This window comes from Amblyomma maculatum, chromosome 3 (genome assembly GCF_055883805.1).
Source record: "Amblyomma maculatum isolate TAMU_Amacu chromosome 3, ASM5588380v1, whole genome shotgun sequence".
Lineage (NCBI taxonomy): Eukaryota > Metazoa > Arthropoda > Arachnida > Ixodida > Ixodidae > Amblyomma > Amblyomma maculatum.
The window spans coordinates 166,789,077-166,804,920 of record NC_139346.1 but is presented as its reverse complement, the minus strand read 5'-3'; the positions used below and the strand labels follow the sequence as shown (position 1 = coordinate 166,804,920).

Sequence of the window (15,844 nt, the reverse complement as noted above, 5' to 3'; positions counted from 1 at the left end):
TGTCCATGTGGTGTATGAAGGCGAGTGCTGCCGCTATGGCGGTCTCCTCAGCCGTCGTGCTCGAGTTCCTACCACGAACGGAGTCCGTAATCTTAATTGAGCCGTTGGCGTCCGCAACAGCTAGTATCATAGCGTCAGTGCCCAATGGATATTTCGCCGCGTCGACATATAAAACAGTTTGGACACCTTTGTACTGGCGCAGGAGTGCCTTGACTCTAGCGATCCACTCAGGAAGATAAGGAAGTATAGAATAATTGTTTTTCCTCCTCCTCCTCCTTCCCTCGGGATTTTAGGGCGAAAGCCTAGGCTCATGGAACGAAAACCCGTGCGCGAGAGCTGTGCGCTGGATCTACGCGTCGAATCTGTGCGCTGGTGTGTCACTTGTCGACCATTCTAATGACGTCATCAGAAAAATAAAAATCCCGTCTTCACCGGGAATCGAACCTCCATCCCTCGGACCGCCAGCCGAGCGCTTTAACCAACAGCGCCATGCCCGGGATCACAATTCTCCTTTTCTACCGTTAGGATGATAGTACGATGACAATGCTCTGCATTCAATGATAATGACAATGATGACTGTAGCAATGATAGTGTCAGTGCATCTAGATGATAATGATAATAAGAGCAAACATGATACACCGTGTGCAGCAGCAGATTCCACAATGCTCTCGGAATTTTGAGAACGGAAGCTCTGCTCTTCGCACTGCAACTTCAAAGGTCATGTTTGGCTCAACAATGGCTTCCAGCCGCCGGAGTGGAGGGGGTGCCAGTATGACGTCACGTCACACAATCCGCTGTGGAGAGGCGCCACAGCTGCGCTCTGTCGGAGCCTCGCCGTTGTGTACCATGTGACTGGGCGCGGGTACAACAGTTTCGCTATGAATGAGGCACGAGCTCGTCCGAGTGCGTGAACACTTCGGCGCATGCGCCAGGCTAAGCCTGATCCTCCATGTGTACTCATGTTTAACATAGCTTCCGCTCGTATAACTAGGTTATGGCTAGGTTTAACCAGAATAAACCTCCGCTGTGTTTTACCCCTCCTCATAATAGTGGAGGGGGTGATAATATTCTAGATGCTTGCGAAAATTTATTTATTTATTTATTTATTTATTTATTTATTTATTTATTTATTTATTTATTTATTTATTTATTTATTTATTTATTTATTTATTTATTTATTTATTTATTTATTTATTTATTTATTTATTTATTTATTTATTTATTTATACTGAGGTCCTATTTTCGAAACCTTCCCAGAGTGGATGCAAAATAATAGAAAAACGAATTAAGGGAATAAATTAGTTTTTAGACTGGTTTCCAAGGGATTTGAGCAATACAAAAACATTTTTCACGGTCAAAGACCGTGCATCCTATAACAGATTATGGAAAATGGCGCTTGAATCCGCTATCCAGCAGCAACGATCAACGAACAATTCAGGCCAGGGCTTTGCGACGGGCATGTGTATGCGCTGCTATGTTACTGATGACTGTGGTTGCAGTAATATGTGGCAGCTACACTACGGGTGATGACGTCGTCCGTGCTTAATAATGCCCTTTTATCGCGCCTCTAAAATAAATCGAAGAAAACTGCAATTATGCTGACAAATCAAACCGGATTAGAAGGAAACGAAGCTGTAATTGTTAGTTTTCACCGTTTTGCCGGTGGAGAGCAAGAAAATTTTCCGGTAACTTCAAGGACATTTATATGCGTCCACAATACCTGCAAACTTGCGGGTCTGCTTCATAATTACCTTAAATTGTAATTTTCTTCATTTTTCCTAATTTTATTGCACTGATCTCACGTCCTTACTTCGCATATTAATTGCTCCTTCTATATCGGACTAAGGTACAGTTTGAAGATATCGGACTTTTCAAAGACTGTTTTAGTTCTTTTCTACATTTTTGCCACGGGTTGTTCTCATTTCGTGCCACGTGTTATTAGCAAGTCCGTAAATTATATAGGTGGCGTAATGCAGGCGTGGCGTGAGGTCTTTTTTTATACCCGCTTCTTTTGTGATGCTGGCAATGCCGGTCAGAATTTCGCTGTGAAGGGGCTTCTCGTCATTACTCTAGCTACCACTACTTTAACGTGCCTCACTCCCCATTGCTCCTCCGAAAGAACAAAAAGAAAATTACAGCCAGGGGAGAGAAAATGTTTACCTGCTCTTGCCACTAGAGATCCTGTGAAGCAAGAATCTTGAAAAGTTTGTTTAATGGCTCCTCGCGATTCAACGTTGAAGTTCGTCGATGAGAATCCATAAAAAATTAAAGGTTTCGAACGAGAAGTATGCTGCTTGTTGGAAACTTGCTGCGGAGAATCATCTTTCTAAGAGTCGATAAATAAGAGAGCGCTCCCAGGGCGCTGAAAGTTTCCCTCAATTCGGGTTGCGGTTTTATAGTCTTGAGTGAACACGTTTGTGCAGCAAGCAAACGTGTGCTTGTTTGAACGGAAAACAGACCACGGTATAAATATTGTTTCGTACGAGGCTAATAAATTCCCTCTCACGCAAAAGAAGAACGCGCACAGTTTCCACGTTTTTCTGTTTCTTTCGTGTCTTTTGCGCACGAATTGATAAATACTATCAATAACCACGGTTTTCAAAGTGCGATTAAGAGGTGTCTAAGTATATAACCTACTGTTAAGGCGAAATCCTTTAATGGCTCATGCTGTCGTGGACAAAATGTGTCCCGCTTTTGCGGCGGCTCTGATTGGCCGAGGCGGGATGACATCATAGAGATCTCGACCAATCACTTGCAGAGCACCACCACAGTATGCGCGAGTGCGTGCCTTATATAGTCATATGTCGATCAATGATCAATTACTAATTAATTAGTTACCAATTGGTGAGTAATGGGTTAATTACCAATTGGTGAATGATTTGTTAATTACCTACTTAATTACTGATTAGTTAATTACCTAATTGATTAATTACTTATCAGTGCCAATTGCGTAGCAGAATGCGGCACTCAGGCTTTTGCCTTTCACTACTTTGTGCGCTAAAGTCCCTCCTAATTTTCTGGCTTTGAAAACATAGAAGGAACGTACTTGCTGTTCGAATGCTATGGAGCATCTATAGGTTTTGCTTCAGCAAGAAAAGAAAAGCGATTTAAAATAGGCAGGTTTGAAATGGGTAGGAATCTTGAGAAACAAACTCCCCTTCTCAGCAATTAATGAAGGCTAGCAACCATTTCCAGTCAGAAATTGCCCATTAAAAAGAGCGCCGTCCAATTTTCAGACCGAAATCAGTCCGAAAAAGCACACGTGTTGGTGTTCGAAGGAAGGCAAGGAAACAGGCAGTGCATGCGTGTAGACAGCAAAGCCTTTAGTAGAGGCCAACGCTACGCGAGCGTAGGCAGACAAGGACCCCGCGAACGAGCGGCTTGTCCAAAGAGAACGTGTCTTCAAGACACCCTCCCATCCTGCCCCCTTTCCCAAGAAAGGGCACGGAATAGAACATTCAGCGTCCAAACGCTTCAAGCAACCTGAAAGCAAGCTACGTGCTCGCTGCATACCGACTTCCTCAGAAACACGGCCGATTCCCCGCGCATTCACGGCTGCGTGGTAATGAGGAAACTTCTTGAATGGTCAAGAAGGCGGGAAAGGGGCGGAGAAAGCGAATGGAGGCGGGGAGGGAACGATAGCGGTTTAGTGGATAGCGTGAGGATTTGCGAGGCATACGAATGGGTGCGCGAGCTTTCTTCGGGAGCTGCGTCCTTTCTCCCACGCTAGCAGCCACGAAATGGTCGCGAGGCTTTCCCGGTGCCATTTGCATGCCTTAATTTGATTTGCTCCACAACGCCTCGTCGTGTTTGCACCCCGCGACGCGCCTGACAGGCCACGGTGACCGCGTGTTTCGGTAATGATACGTGCGAGGGTGGGAGCCTCGATGGTCGTGATTGGGGTCGAGGGAACGCTACCGCCGACGACGTCATCGGCGACAGCGCATTGCGGCTGGTTCGGTAATGAAGCACAATTTATGAGAGGGCTTCAATCATATCTCAATTTGCGTCGTATCTCGCCGTTCTTAAAGCACCTGCTCTCAGGTGTATATAACCTCTGTTCAGTATAAGTTATCAAATCACGGCATGCATGATGACCTTTAGTGAGTATAACCTACCAACGACGTCTTGCATTCGTCGGAGAAGAGACGAGCGTTGTACTGAACGGGGCCAGGGATTATGGCCACTAATATTGAGGCACTTATCCGCGGATAATGTGGGGTTTTCGGTCGTGGGGATTAATTAACTAGATCATACGCTTCGTCGATTTATCCGCGGTGAGCGTGAAATTGTGGTCAGACCAGCTGCCGAAAAAATTAACGAAATCTTTCCACGATCGCAGGGGAAGTTTTTGTGTCTAAAGAAGGTAGCATCCTATCGTAAAATAGTCATTGTTAGGAGCGGGTCGATAATATTTAGTGACCGGATTATTTTCTTTCTTTGTCAGTGCAGCTTTTATTTTCATAATGCATATTATAATCCTGTTTCTGGTGCAAAATGTATGTATTCTGGCTGAAAACTCTTCCGTGTCATTGAGAGGCGAATACCGATAACGATCATACAAAAATAAGTCGCTTTCAATGCCTGTTTAGGTTGCAATACCCTTCAGTCCTTGGTTGTTTGTGCACCGATTTCTTTATATATTTGCACTGCAAACACACCATCGTTTCGCGGCGAATAATTATTATCACTGAGAAATAATTAAAAAATTGGTGTTTTACGACGTACGGTTGATTTCTCAGTAATGTAAGGGTGAACACAGCGCGTCAAATTAACGTTGACATTCAACACAACGATAGCATGAAGCTTACAATAATCCAGTTTGTTACGCTTGCAGGGTATCATGGAAATTATTCAGAAATGTGTTTCCCAGAACGCCTTCAAAAAGAAGGCTATAGCTTACCTTCTTTCTTGTTCGGGTGATTAAAAGATTGTTACATGCAGAAATTCCTTATGTCCTTGATGTTCTGTTAACTGTAAAAATTTCTTACATTTCTTATTCTAAATATACCTTGTAAATATTCAATGTATAATAATGTCACTGCTAGTCTGTGAACTTTCATCCTTTTTTTTTTTTTTTTTTTTTTTTGCATAAGCGTGAGTTCTTTGTGTGATGAGAATGCATGTTGTTCTTGCTTCTGCTGCTTGTTGGGAGCATTGCGTCGGGTGCTTAGGCCCCGTCAGGCAGAAATCATCTGCCTTTCGCCCTCTGTATCCGAGACTTTGTCTGAATAAAAATCAAATCAAACAAGCTCCGTAAACGCTGAGATTTTTCCTTGAAGCTTCGAGCGTTACAGCACACACGATACTCGGCTGATGCTAACCAAAAGCCCCGACCCACCAAACGCAGCTGCCCTGGGCACCGCGCTGTCCTGGGCGCTGGCTGTATATTTGAGGAGGAGAGACGTTGTTCTATATAGCAGAACCTCAATCTCGATCTCTGGGAAACGACAGCTGTGCAGCAAGCTTGAGCGGTAATTGCCCCGTGCCGTCCTCGTTCGGCGCCTAGCGTGGGATCCATCTGTAGAAACTACCCTTGAACCAATACCCAACCCGTTTGTACCTTTGTGGGCATTGGATTGTAGCCCAGGAAACGGCTGTAGCCGAAATGTTCCCCTTTTATTTTCGCGAGAATTATACTGCGTATATCACGAAACTGTGTTTGAGCTGTGATACTATCGCAAACTAATAGGTAAAGACAGTACTGGGCTAGTTTGTTTGGCCCCATGTTCGGTATGCTCTCGATTGCAAGCCGCTGGCAAGCACTTTCCGCCAGCCTTTCATAGGGGTAATATCCCGGCTTGCGTTTCACAGCAGCACTGTTAAGCAACTTCGAACGCGCTGCGGAATTGAAAGAAATACCACGCGGGGCATCCCGTTCAGGGCGCGCGAGCATTCCGGACGTCACCTGTTCTGTGAATATCGCACTGTTCGATCAGCTTTACGTCTATATGGAATTCTGAGAAAATTCGCTGTTAGCACCGGGAAAAGGCTTATCTTACATCTTCGCGTTCGCCTTGCACAAGCCCGCACGTGCTCTTAAGTCACCTCGTTATTGCCAATCGGACAGGGAGTTCGTAATCCGGTCGAACACACAGATGGGGACGAACGTCTGGCCATAGTTTGTTGTGAATGATGCAACGACGCAAAATATGAATTTGCATCAGTTATGACTGCTCATCAGCGGGACCAAGAGAACGCAAAATAATTCTTGTAAGCCAATTCTCTGTATATAGCCGCGCACACCTGCGAAATGTCAGCTATACTTGCTTTGATCACTGATTGGCGCGTTAACAAAAGCATTGATAAATTTATTCTTGCTCATATATTTGATATATCTTATCGTTCAAATTCCTTTGTTCCTTTGGTAACACATATTAGCTTCTCGGCATGTGGAAAATATCGTCCTTTCATGGACAAGCTTCGATGAATCCGACAAAATGCAAAAAAAAAAAAAAATACAAGGGTCCAACGCTGCTGAACCAAATACTCAGCGAAAGCATTAGCTACGGATGACCGAGCGTTCTTCTTCTTCTCTTTTTCTTCTTCCTCAGCCCACATATAAAGCCCCGCTTTAACCAAGCCGTATTAACGTGTCTTAGTGGCCTATAGGGGTAACGTGAATGTCAGGGTCCTAGCAGGCTGATTCTGACATAACCGTCCCATGTGAAACGAGAGACCCAAGTTGGCAGCTCCTGCCAGTCCACATATAAAGCCCCTCTTTAACCGAGCCGCATGAACGTGCCTGACGTCACGTATCACGTGAGCACCAGCTGCGCATCTAGCGCGCCACGCCGACCGCTTTTGTGTCACGTGGGCTGTGACTTCACGCGCTACACCGTGGCTGTGTCCCTCGGGTGTGTCCACCCCGTGAAATAAGACAAAAATTCGTCGCCAGCAGAAATCGAACCACTATCATTTCGACTCCGAGCCGAGCACGCTAGCCATTACTCCAGGCCGGGCTTTTTTATCTTTATTGCATGGCCTTGATAGACAATATTTCACACGAAGAACCCCAATATATAGCGACCTACATACATACATACATACATACATACATACATACATACATACATACATACATACATACATACATACATACATACATACATACATACATACATACATACATACATACATACATACATACATACATACATACATACATACATACATACATACATACATACATACATACATACATACATACATACATACATACATACATACATACATACATACATACATACATACATACATACATACATACATACATACATACATACATACATACATACATACATACATACATACATACATACATACATACATACATACATACATACATACATACATACATACATACATACATACATACATACATACATACATACATACATACATACATACATACATACATACATACATACATACATACAGCTTTGTACGTATAGGTTTCTCGTGAGAAACCGATTGTAATTCTTATCTACCGCGAGGATGCGAGTAGCGATAATAATGGCGGTGCAGCTAGTTAAACAGTAACAATGATAGTAGCGACGATAATGACGCTGCATTTAGTTGATAATGAAGATTGTGGCGCCAGTGATGATGATGTTAGTAAAGATGAAAATGCCGGTCCAGTGGTGTAAACAGTCCTGTAAAGTGGTTTTCGCCATTTCCGCTATTAAGCAGACTTAAGCGCAGACTCGAAATTTTTTTTCTCTGCTGAAAGTAGTAGTCGTACCCGATCTTTGCCTCAATATCCTCATTTAGATGGATGCAAAACAAAAACACTCCCATGTAATCTGCGTCGTATACCTACATTTTCCTGAAGCCCTCTATGGTGGTTTTTCTCAACTTAGGGGCAGTTTCTGGACAGAAAAACCCCAATACCTTTCCGCGCCTTACCACACAATGCCGTACTGTACCTTGCCGTACCGTGTCGTGCCATGTCATGTCATACCATTCCATAGTATATGCTTCTTTTATTCATTCCTTCTGTTTACTCGTGCCTTTCCCAGACGCCACCCTGGAAGACGCACGTATGGCAAAAGAAGGCGGACGACCAGCGACGGCATTCCAGGAAGTTCCGCTTCAAGGACATTGCCAGGCAAGAAAGAAATTTTATCTGCCTTAAAGAGTATCTAGTTTGGATTTTACGAGGCCGTCGAATAAACTTGCACTGACACTAACGACCGGCTGCGGAAACAGCGTGGAGCATAGCCTTGCGTTTCGGTAACCGTGTTACCCATGCAGTCTAGGCGTTCTTACCTCCAATTCAACTTAATTAATGTCGCTCAAGGGCCTTCGCACTGCGCCATTGGTCCCTTTAGAAAGTAGTCAAAACGAAATTTTGAATGGCATCCTAGGAAGATGGACGATATAAGTATTCACAGATGAAACCGCGGAACCCCCATTCCAAGAACATTGGAGGGCTTTTTTGCGTTCTCTGGAAACGCTGTGGCATGGTGGAGGCTTAGGGTTCCATTCTTGTTCGAAATGTGGCCGCCACGGCTACAGTCAGGCCCGTCCACTCGGGCTCACAGTCGAAAGTCGCAACCACTGAGTCACAGAATTAAGTCTTTGTTTTCCAACATTTAAGTAAACGACGCACTTTCGAAGCCAGCTGATAAGGCTGATAAAGATTAGGCTCAAATGGGCAAGCACAGCTATCTGTACTCCTAACAACGTCACATAAAGCTATGAGTAAACTGGAAGATGACGAAGCATTTGAAGCTTTAACCAAATATATGAACTTTGTCTAAATTCTTGGCGAATGGGCAATTAAACGAGTCCCAGAGTTTATAGGACAGATTTGCAACTATTGCAAAGCTGCTTTTCATTGCCTCTCTTAGCTGGTACAGAACCTTTGAGAGCCAGGGAAACAGGTTTGGTACAACTCTCATCACTGGAAATAGAGAGTACTCTCATTCAAGTGATGCACCAACCTTGTGTTCCTTAATCTGTCTCCTTGTCAGGTTCGACTAATTTTGTTTCAGTCTCAGCGTTATCCCCGCAGTGGTTTGTTCTCCGGCCGGCTTCTGAAGGCTGGTTTGGGCTCACTGTTGCTGATTTGTTAATTAATGCCTTACTTGAGGTTTACACGTTGCTTCGCCTGTTATTGTTTTAATTATATTAAACCGTTAAGCCACTTAGTTTCTATTCAACCGAAAAACTAGAACTAAAGGCAACGAATGGGAGTCATCGCTGGGGCCCACAGAAACTGATGAGATGATGTTCACTGTCATCGTCCAGCTTCCCTCGTGGTCGCGTTACAGCAGAGGTTCCGGAGAAAAGGCTTCGCCTGCTCCTTAAATAGGGCCCTCGTAACTCATTTCTCGTTGCTACCAATTTCCGTGCAGCGCCGTGAAGTTCACTTCGGCCATGTACGGTAAAGCTCTGGCCAAGCGCGTCAAGGCCAAGATCCTGTACGCCACTGAGACGGGCAAGTCGGAGACCTACGCCCGAGTACTCTGCGATATCTTCCTGCACGCCTTCAACGCGTCGGTAAGGCGACATCGCCTCATCTCTGCATTTACGCTAGCTTAACGTCTGGCACGTAATGTCGTTTAGATGACCATAACTGGGCACGTGTTTTGTACTTTAATGGCAGCATTTCCAACGCCACAGTACATCGTACATACAACGTAACAGTAATTAAGGGTCGAAGTGTTATGCTGTCTTGAGCCTAACAAGCGAAATACGTATAACGCGACAGAAAGGAATACGAAGAGCGCGTCGTCTACACACTCCGCTGTTCGAATTTCTCGTTTTCATTCCTGTACCTGGTTGGTAGCAAAAACATGCTAGAGTAATCCAGTATTGTATTATGGACGACTTTAGCGTGTCCTTGCCCAGGTACAAGCGGGATGACAAGAAGTTCGAACAATGGACTGCCTACGCGTGGCGTTCGATATTTTTATTCCGCTCGCGTACATACACGTGTTACTACTTACAAGCATACATTCGACCTTAGTCATCGGAATTGTTCTTACGGTTTTGAAAAGTCTGCACATATATTGACGATTAACCAGTTATGAAGACATCTACCGTGTTTTATCTGAGCTGAGCATTTCGAGAAGCCGACCAAATATCCTTCTTCTCTTTTGTTTCTTTTTCTTCTTTTTTTTTCACGGGAGTGCTTTATGCGCTTCGAAAAGGGCTACGACATCGTAAGGCTGCCAATGAGACCCGTTTTTTTTTTCTTCCTTTTAGCGAATGCTCCTCATTTAAGGATAGCACTTGTAATTAACAGAACATCTGCCCTTTTCGGATGCTTATTCGAAAGTTCCACGGAAGGACCTTGTACTAGGGTAGAGCATGTCTGAGCGTTAATTGCAGGTACAATTTTTGTTTCGAGCGCAGCGTCATTGATTGTTCTTTTTCTCACGCAATCCTTGTTCCATTTTCTGCTTTTTCTTTCAGGTGGAGTGTATGGAAGACTACGATTTCGTCAACCTCGAATTTGAACCTTTGCTTCTGGTGATCTCCAGCACGTTTGGCAATGGCGAGCCGCCCGAGAACGGTGAGGTCAGTACGCCGCCCATATCCTCAGCGCCTCCGTTTCTGATACACCGTCCAGTGTTGCATATTAGACACAAGTTACACGTGGATTCGTTTGGCATATTTTAAAGCCGCACTCATTTTGCATTGCATATCAACCTTGCGATCGTTTTTACTGATATTACATTTACAAACCGACTGCGTCTCCCGAAACATAGTCGCGATGTCGAAAAATATTTTTTAAATCTTACTCCAAATCACGGCGTCCCTTGTCGTAGCCGATTACCTTTTATACGTGATGTATAAATTAATGTATAAATAATGTATAATGTATATAAGGCGAAATTTATATAAAATGGAGCGCTTTTACAACTCCGGTCCAGTTAATTAGAGAGCGAGCAGTTTCGCTAAGGAAGAACCCGACCAACATTACTATTATCTTTACTCCCACAATTCCTTCTTCACTGGAGTTACACCGTACACTGATGCATGCCTCCTCGCAACAGACCGTTTGATCTGATTAATTTTAAAGACAAAAAAAAATATCTTTTAAGTAAACTACCCTGCTAAATGAAATTTATTTATTTATTTATTTATTTATTTATTTATTTATTTATTTATTTATTTATTTATTTATTTATTTATTTATTTATTTATTTATTTATTTATTTATTTATTTATTTATTTATTTATTTATTTATTTATTTATTTATTTATTTATTTATTTATTTATTTATTTACTTACTTTGCAGTCCATTTGTGGGGCTACTGCAGGAGAGTGCTTGTACAAATCTATTCTAAACTTCATAAAGAACAAATGAACAATAAGAACAAATTCGCATGAAATAAGATAAAAACATAACTCAGGATATCATAAGAAAGCAACACAGGGATACAGTTCCAAAAAGTGAAAAGGTTGCGCAGCTTAGAATAATTACTTAGCTCTGATTAGTTGAATAAGAAAGCTTAGAATGGTAAGTAATCCGGGAAAGTTAGAAAGGAGGCAAACAATAAAAAAAAAAATATGTATTCTTGTTACCAAGACCAACAAGCCCGTCTTTATACGTTAAGTGACAGCTTAGTAGACACGGTGACACTCGTCTCATCATCGATGCAAACGGTAAGCCATTATAATATCTATCCATCTAGAAGCCAGTTATCTGCAATGGGGTGTAAGAGTGATTGGTGATTGGTCATCAGGTCTGATCCAGCATTGCTCACCTTAGCTGTCGCTGAGTTCAGTGAAGTACCCAGGAAGGATATTGCTTTCTTTTTAAAACTCAAGGTTTTACAGGAGATTTTGCGTGCTTCACGTTCACGTTCTGCACAACGAACAGAAGAAAGCGCACAGACAGAATAAAAAGCAAAAACAAAAAATTATGGCCAACGTTTTCTGAAAGAATGCTTCTATATGTGATCGGGCCGTCCCCATATCTTTCCGAGACCAAGCTTCAGCAAAAAAAAAAAGATTCACTGTGACCGTAAAAAGACGCCCTCTTCTTAGTGTCTGTTTTCGTCACGGCTGTTCTCGGAGTACCCTGACACGATGAACAAATTAAAGCCGGAAAAATAAAAATAAAAAGTAATAAATAGCAAAAGATCGCGACTTCGTCTCCACGACCGAGAGAAAAGCATGGACGTTACTGAGCGCACCGAATGAAAAAAGAAAAAAAAACGGCGCTTAGATCTCTTTAGATCTCTCCGGTACTAATACCGCTACTACTACTCAGCGCTACACAAATTTATCGATGAACCATTCGTCCATTTGAGATGGGGAGTTTTTGTGTTTCGAGCATTCCCTTCCTTGACCAGTGCTGCCTTCTTTTCTCCATATAAGCCTGCCACCTCGAAGTCGTACATGGAGACGTAGAAGAAGCGAGAGGCGGGGCAATAAAAGCCGTTAACGATCAGTCACGTGATCGAAAGCTGCCTCCCCGAAGGCAGACGTCCCTACTAGCCAACGGTGCAGCCAAGTCCAGGCAGTTCTTCTTGGCAATGGCCCATGTGAATCTCTCCCCACCACCTCACTGTCTTTTCTTCCCTCACAGAACTATCCTCAACGGAGCCCTTTCCCCACCCCCAGCATCCTTGTTCTTAAGCGGTCCCTCGGGCCAGACAACGCTCGTACGGCGCGATCTCGCATTTTTCTTTTCTGTACATTTTCCTTACGGCTTGTCGACTTGTTTTGCCATGTCATTTGCCTCTTTTTGCATTTATATTTTTTTCGTCTCATGTGACAGTTTTCTTCAGAACGCTTTCTCTCTCTCCCTCTTCCGTCTGTCTGTAGAAGTAGTGCCGCACATTTATAGTTTATTTTGTTTGTTTGTCATTTCCTTCCTTCGGGCCCCACCTCTGTTTCGAACAGGTCTTTGCTCGAAACCTACAAGTCATGAAGAGCTGCAGCCCCTTCGGACCTGAGGGTACGACTCCGAGGTTTGTAGACCAGTGCCTATATGCGTACAGCTTCTCTTTCTCTCTCTCTTATACTTCATTCTCTGGCTTCACCTCGTTTGCTCTCTGTCACCCGTTTTCTCTCTTTCTGGCCTTTTCGTGTGTTCTAAAGAAAAAAGCGAACAGCTTGAGCGATTTTTTTTCGCTATTGCGCTTGCTTCATCTTTGTTGAACTACTATATAAGGAACAGGATGAATCTTGAATCGTTTTTGACACGTGCTCTGCCCTTGGCAGTAATACCCTTGGGCGTTTCATTAATAAAGTACTAAAGAAATACAGGCCAAAAACATGCAGGAGCCGTGTGCAAATGCTCCTCGGAGACTCTTACGCGTACTCGTAGGCACGATTTATTGCTACCCTTGCATATTTTACTCGTTCATTTCGTGTGTGGAACCTTTTGCTAACGTGAATAATATCCCCAATCGTCCCTCTCTGCCTTCTACCCCTCCCGGCGTTTATTAACATTTTTAGAGAATTTGCATGATGAAATCGACCTACTGCGTCGGGTCCAGCGTCTTTCCTCGTTATCCGGAACACTTTTTAGCGACCGTTCGAAGTTTTTTACAAAGAACGCGCTGGTAGGATGGCAAAGGTGGTCATCTTGTAGTATGCACTACTAACGCCTTTATTCCCTCTCTAAGCACGTTTTGCGTTATCGTATACGACGCATGCCGGAAAGAAACAAGAGCAGGTAGCAAAAACATAAAGGAATAAGCGCCGGCATCGGCGCCGACGGCAGCACCTGATATTCGGTGAACGCAGCCTTTAACGTTATCCCGTTAATAGAGTATTCATCGTATGCACCTCATTTAGTCTATCATATATGCTTCTGTGCGGAAATTGTTTCACTGAGATAATTTTAGTGTGATTTTATTCAATCAGATTACATTGGCGCTTTATTAAAACGTGCTGCAATGCGGAATCAATATTTGCGCACGGAGAGTTGTTGCAAGTTGTAAATATTAGTCTCGCTTTACAGATAAAAAGAACAAACTATAAACAAAGGACTCAAATAACGCGAATCCGTTGCCAAAACGCAAATAAACAACAATGAGAAAAGAAAACTCTTGAATTTAATTTCAAAATTTCTCCGCGTTAGGACCCGCCAATTTTGTGAGTGGTGTGAGGATGCGCGTATAGGGTTTATGTTTTGCGTCGGAAAGTTAAACACGAGAGTTAGAGGAGAAATACTGCCCGCATGCTTCCGGAACGTTCCTTTGGGCAAGTAATGCGCACACCATACAGTTCCTTACACTAACTAGAGTGAAAGCTGAGGGCTCTGCACTTCAGCCACCACGGGCGCGCTAAGAATCATGGGCCGGTGTGCTACTTGTTGCGGGACAGTCGGTTTTTCTCGGGTACGTGGAGTGGCATTGCTGCGATGTTTCTTTTTCGTCGTCATCATCATCTGAAGGTGTGTACATAGACCGCGAAAGCTATAGTAGCGAAGGCGCAGAAGCAGACGTCGCCAATAAATGGTTTTTGTTTCCCAAAATGACACTAAAAACTTGCTTAAGTGATTGCACAACCATAAATATTTTTATAACGTTTTTCTGTTTCAAATTTTGCCAATTAAGTGCGAAATATTGGTATTTGTGCTTCTCAAAACTAAGCCAATAGGAGAAAGCCATCGCTTATATTGGATAAATCTCACACTGACATGCTGTTTCTCTCTCTCTTTGCAATTTACAGCCACAATATTCAATCTTAGGACATTATTTATTGTAGAACAACGTTTATCTTTGCATTAGTTTTGGCCAAAAGTTGTAGTTCTGCACTCGGTAGCTCTCCGGCCCGTGATGCTTTGAGCGCCCATGGTGGCTGAACTGGCCGTCTGGAAACTCCATGTAAACTCCCATAGACGGCAGCACAGCTTTCCCTCTAGGTAAGGTAAGAAACTCCATGGCGCACACTAACAAGCTCTACTCGCCTTTTAACATGCAGCAGATAGTGCGGGGAACAAGATGCGCATTTAACGGTTCTCACGCTAAATTTGCATTGACGAAAATTATCGACCGAAATATTAACAATTCGACACTGCAGAGTTAGTGGAGGCGATGCAGTGTGCAATAAAATTAACTGCGAGTTATTCCATTGTTGTTCGTGTATACTTACCATGTGCGTTGAACACAGCAAGGCAACTGTCTTAAGATCTTAAGCGTCTATCATGTAAACGTGTAAACAAGGTAATCATGTCGTGGTTTAAAGCTGGGAATGTGTCAGCAAACAAGCAGACATACGAGCGCCAATTTCTTTGTACTGTCTTTTCTATTGTCCTGTTAACTTCCAGATGTCAATCTTGTTTAAGACGTAAATGTTCTGAGAGCCAAAGTAAAAGCGCTCCCACCTTCTAATGATGACTGTATTCAGTACAGCGCTTGGCGACAGTGAGGTTTGAAAATCCAGCGCAGTCGTAAGGACACAAGGCGTGGCCACAGGTGTAACGCTCGTGTATCCTCGCGTTGTGGACTCTGTGTTACGCTAAAATGTATAACTGTTATCATTGCCATGTACACGTCTTTTATTTTGAGGATGGCTGGAAATATTTAAGCGCTACTCTCGCCTCAAAGTATACTATGGATGCTGGTAGGGCCCTGTGGCAGCTTCTTATCGCAATGTCCAAAATAATAGGGTGTACTAAGACGTTTTGAGCGCGAACAGAAATAAATGCCGCCACTCTGCTTTTAGCAACTTTAACGGCTAACCAGCTTGGACTTCGAAATACTTATAAAACAGAAGCGTCTCAATTACGAAACTTGCCGCTTAGAAAATCGTCGCAATTTTATATTGCAAAACACACACAAAAAAAAAAGTGGTCAAGAAATGTCATTTGACTGTCTTTCAGTAGCGTTATAGTGTGTCACAAGGCACAGCTGCCGGCCATGTCAA

At 43.3% G+C, this 15,844-nt stretch overlaps 1 protein-coding gene across 2 annotated transcripts in view; it reads left to right on the top strand.

Annotated features, from left to right (window-relative positions):
* Positions 1 to 15,844, top strand: part of Nos (Nitric oxide synthase) — a 350,537-nt gene that overhangs the window by 292,817 nt on the left and 41,876 nt on the right. For both annotated transcript variants that reach the window (XM_084598518.1, XM_084598517.1), the window contains exons 11-14: positions 8,022 to 8,110; positions 9,363 to 9,507; positions 10,426 to 10,530; positions 12,869 to 12,936. In XM_084598518.1, the coding sequence (XP_084454644.1) occupies positions 8,022 to 8,110; positions 9,363 to 9,507; positions 10,426 to 10,530; positions 12,869 to 12,936 (407 nt within the window). The remainder of the gene's footprint in view (positions 1 to 8,021; positions 8,111 to 9,362; positions 9,508 to 10,425; positions 10,531 to 12,868; positions 12,937 to 15,844) is intronic.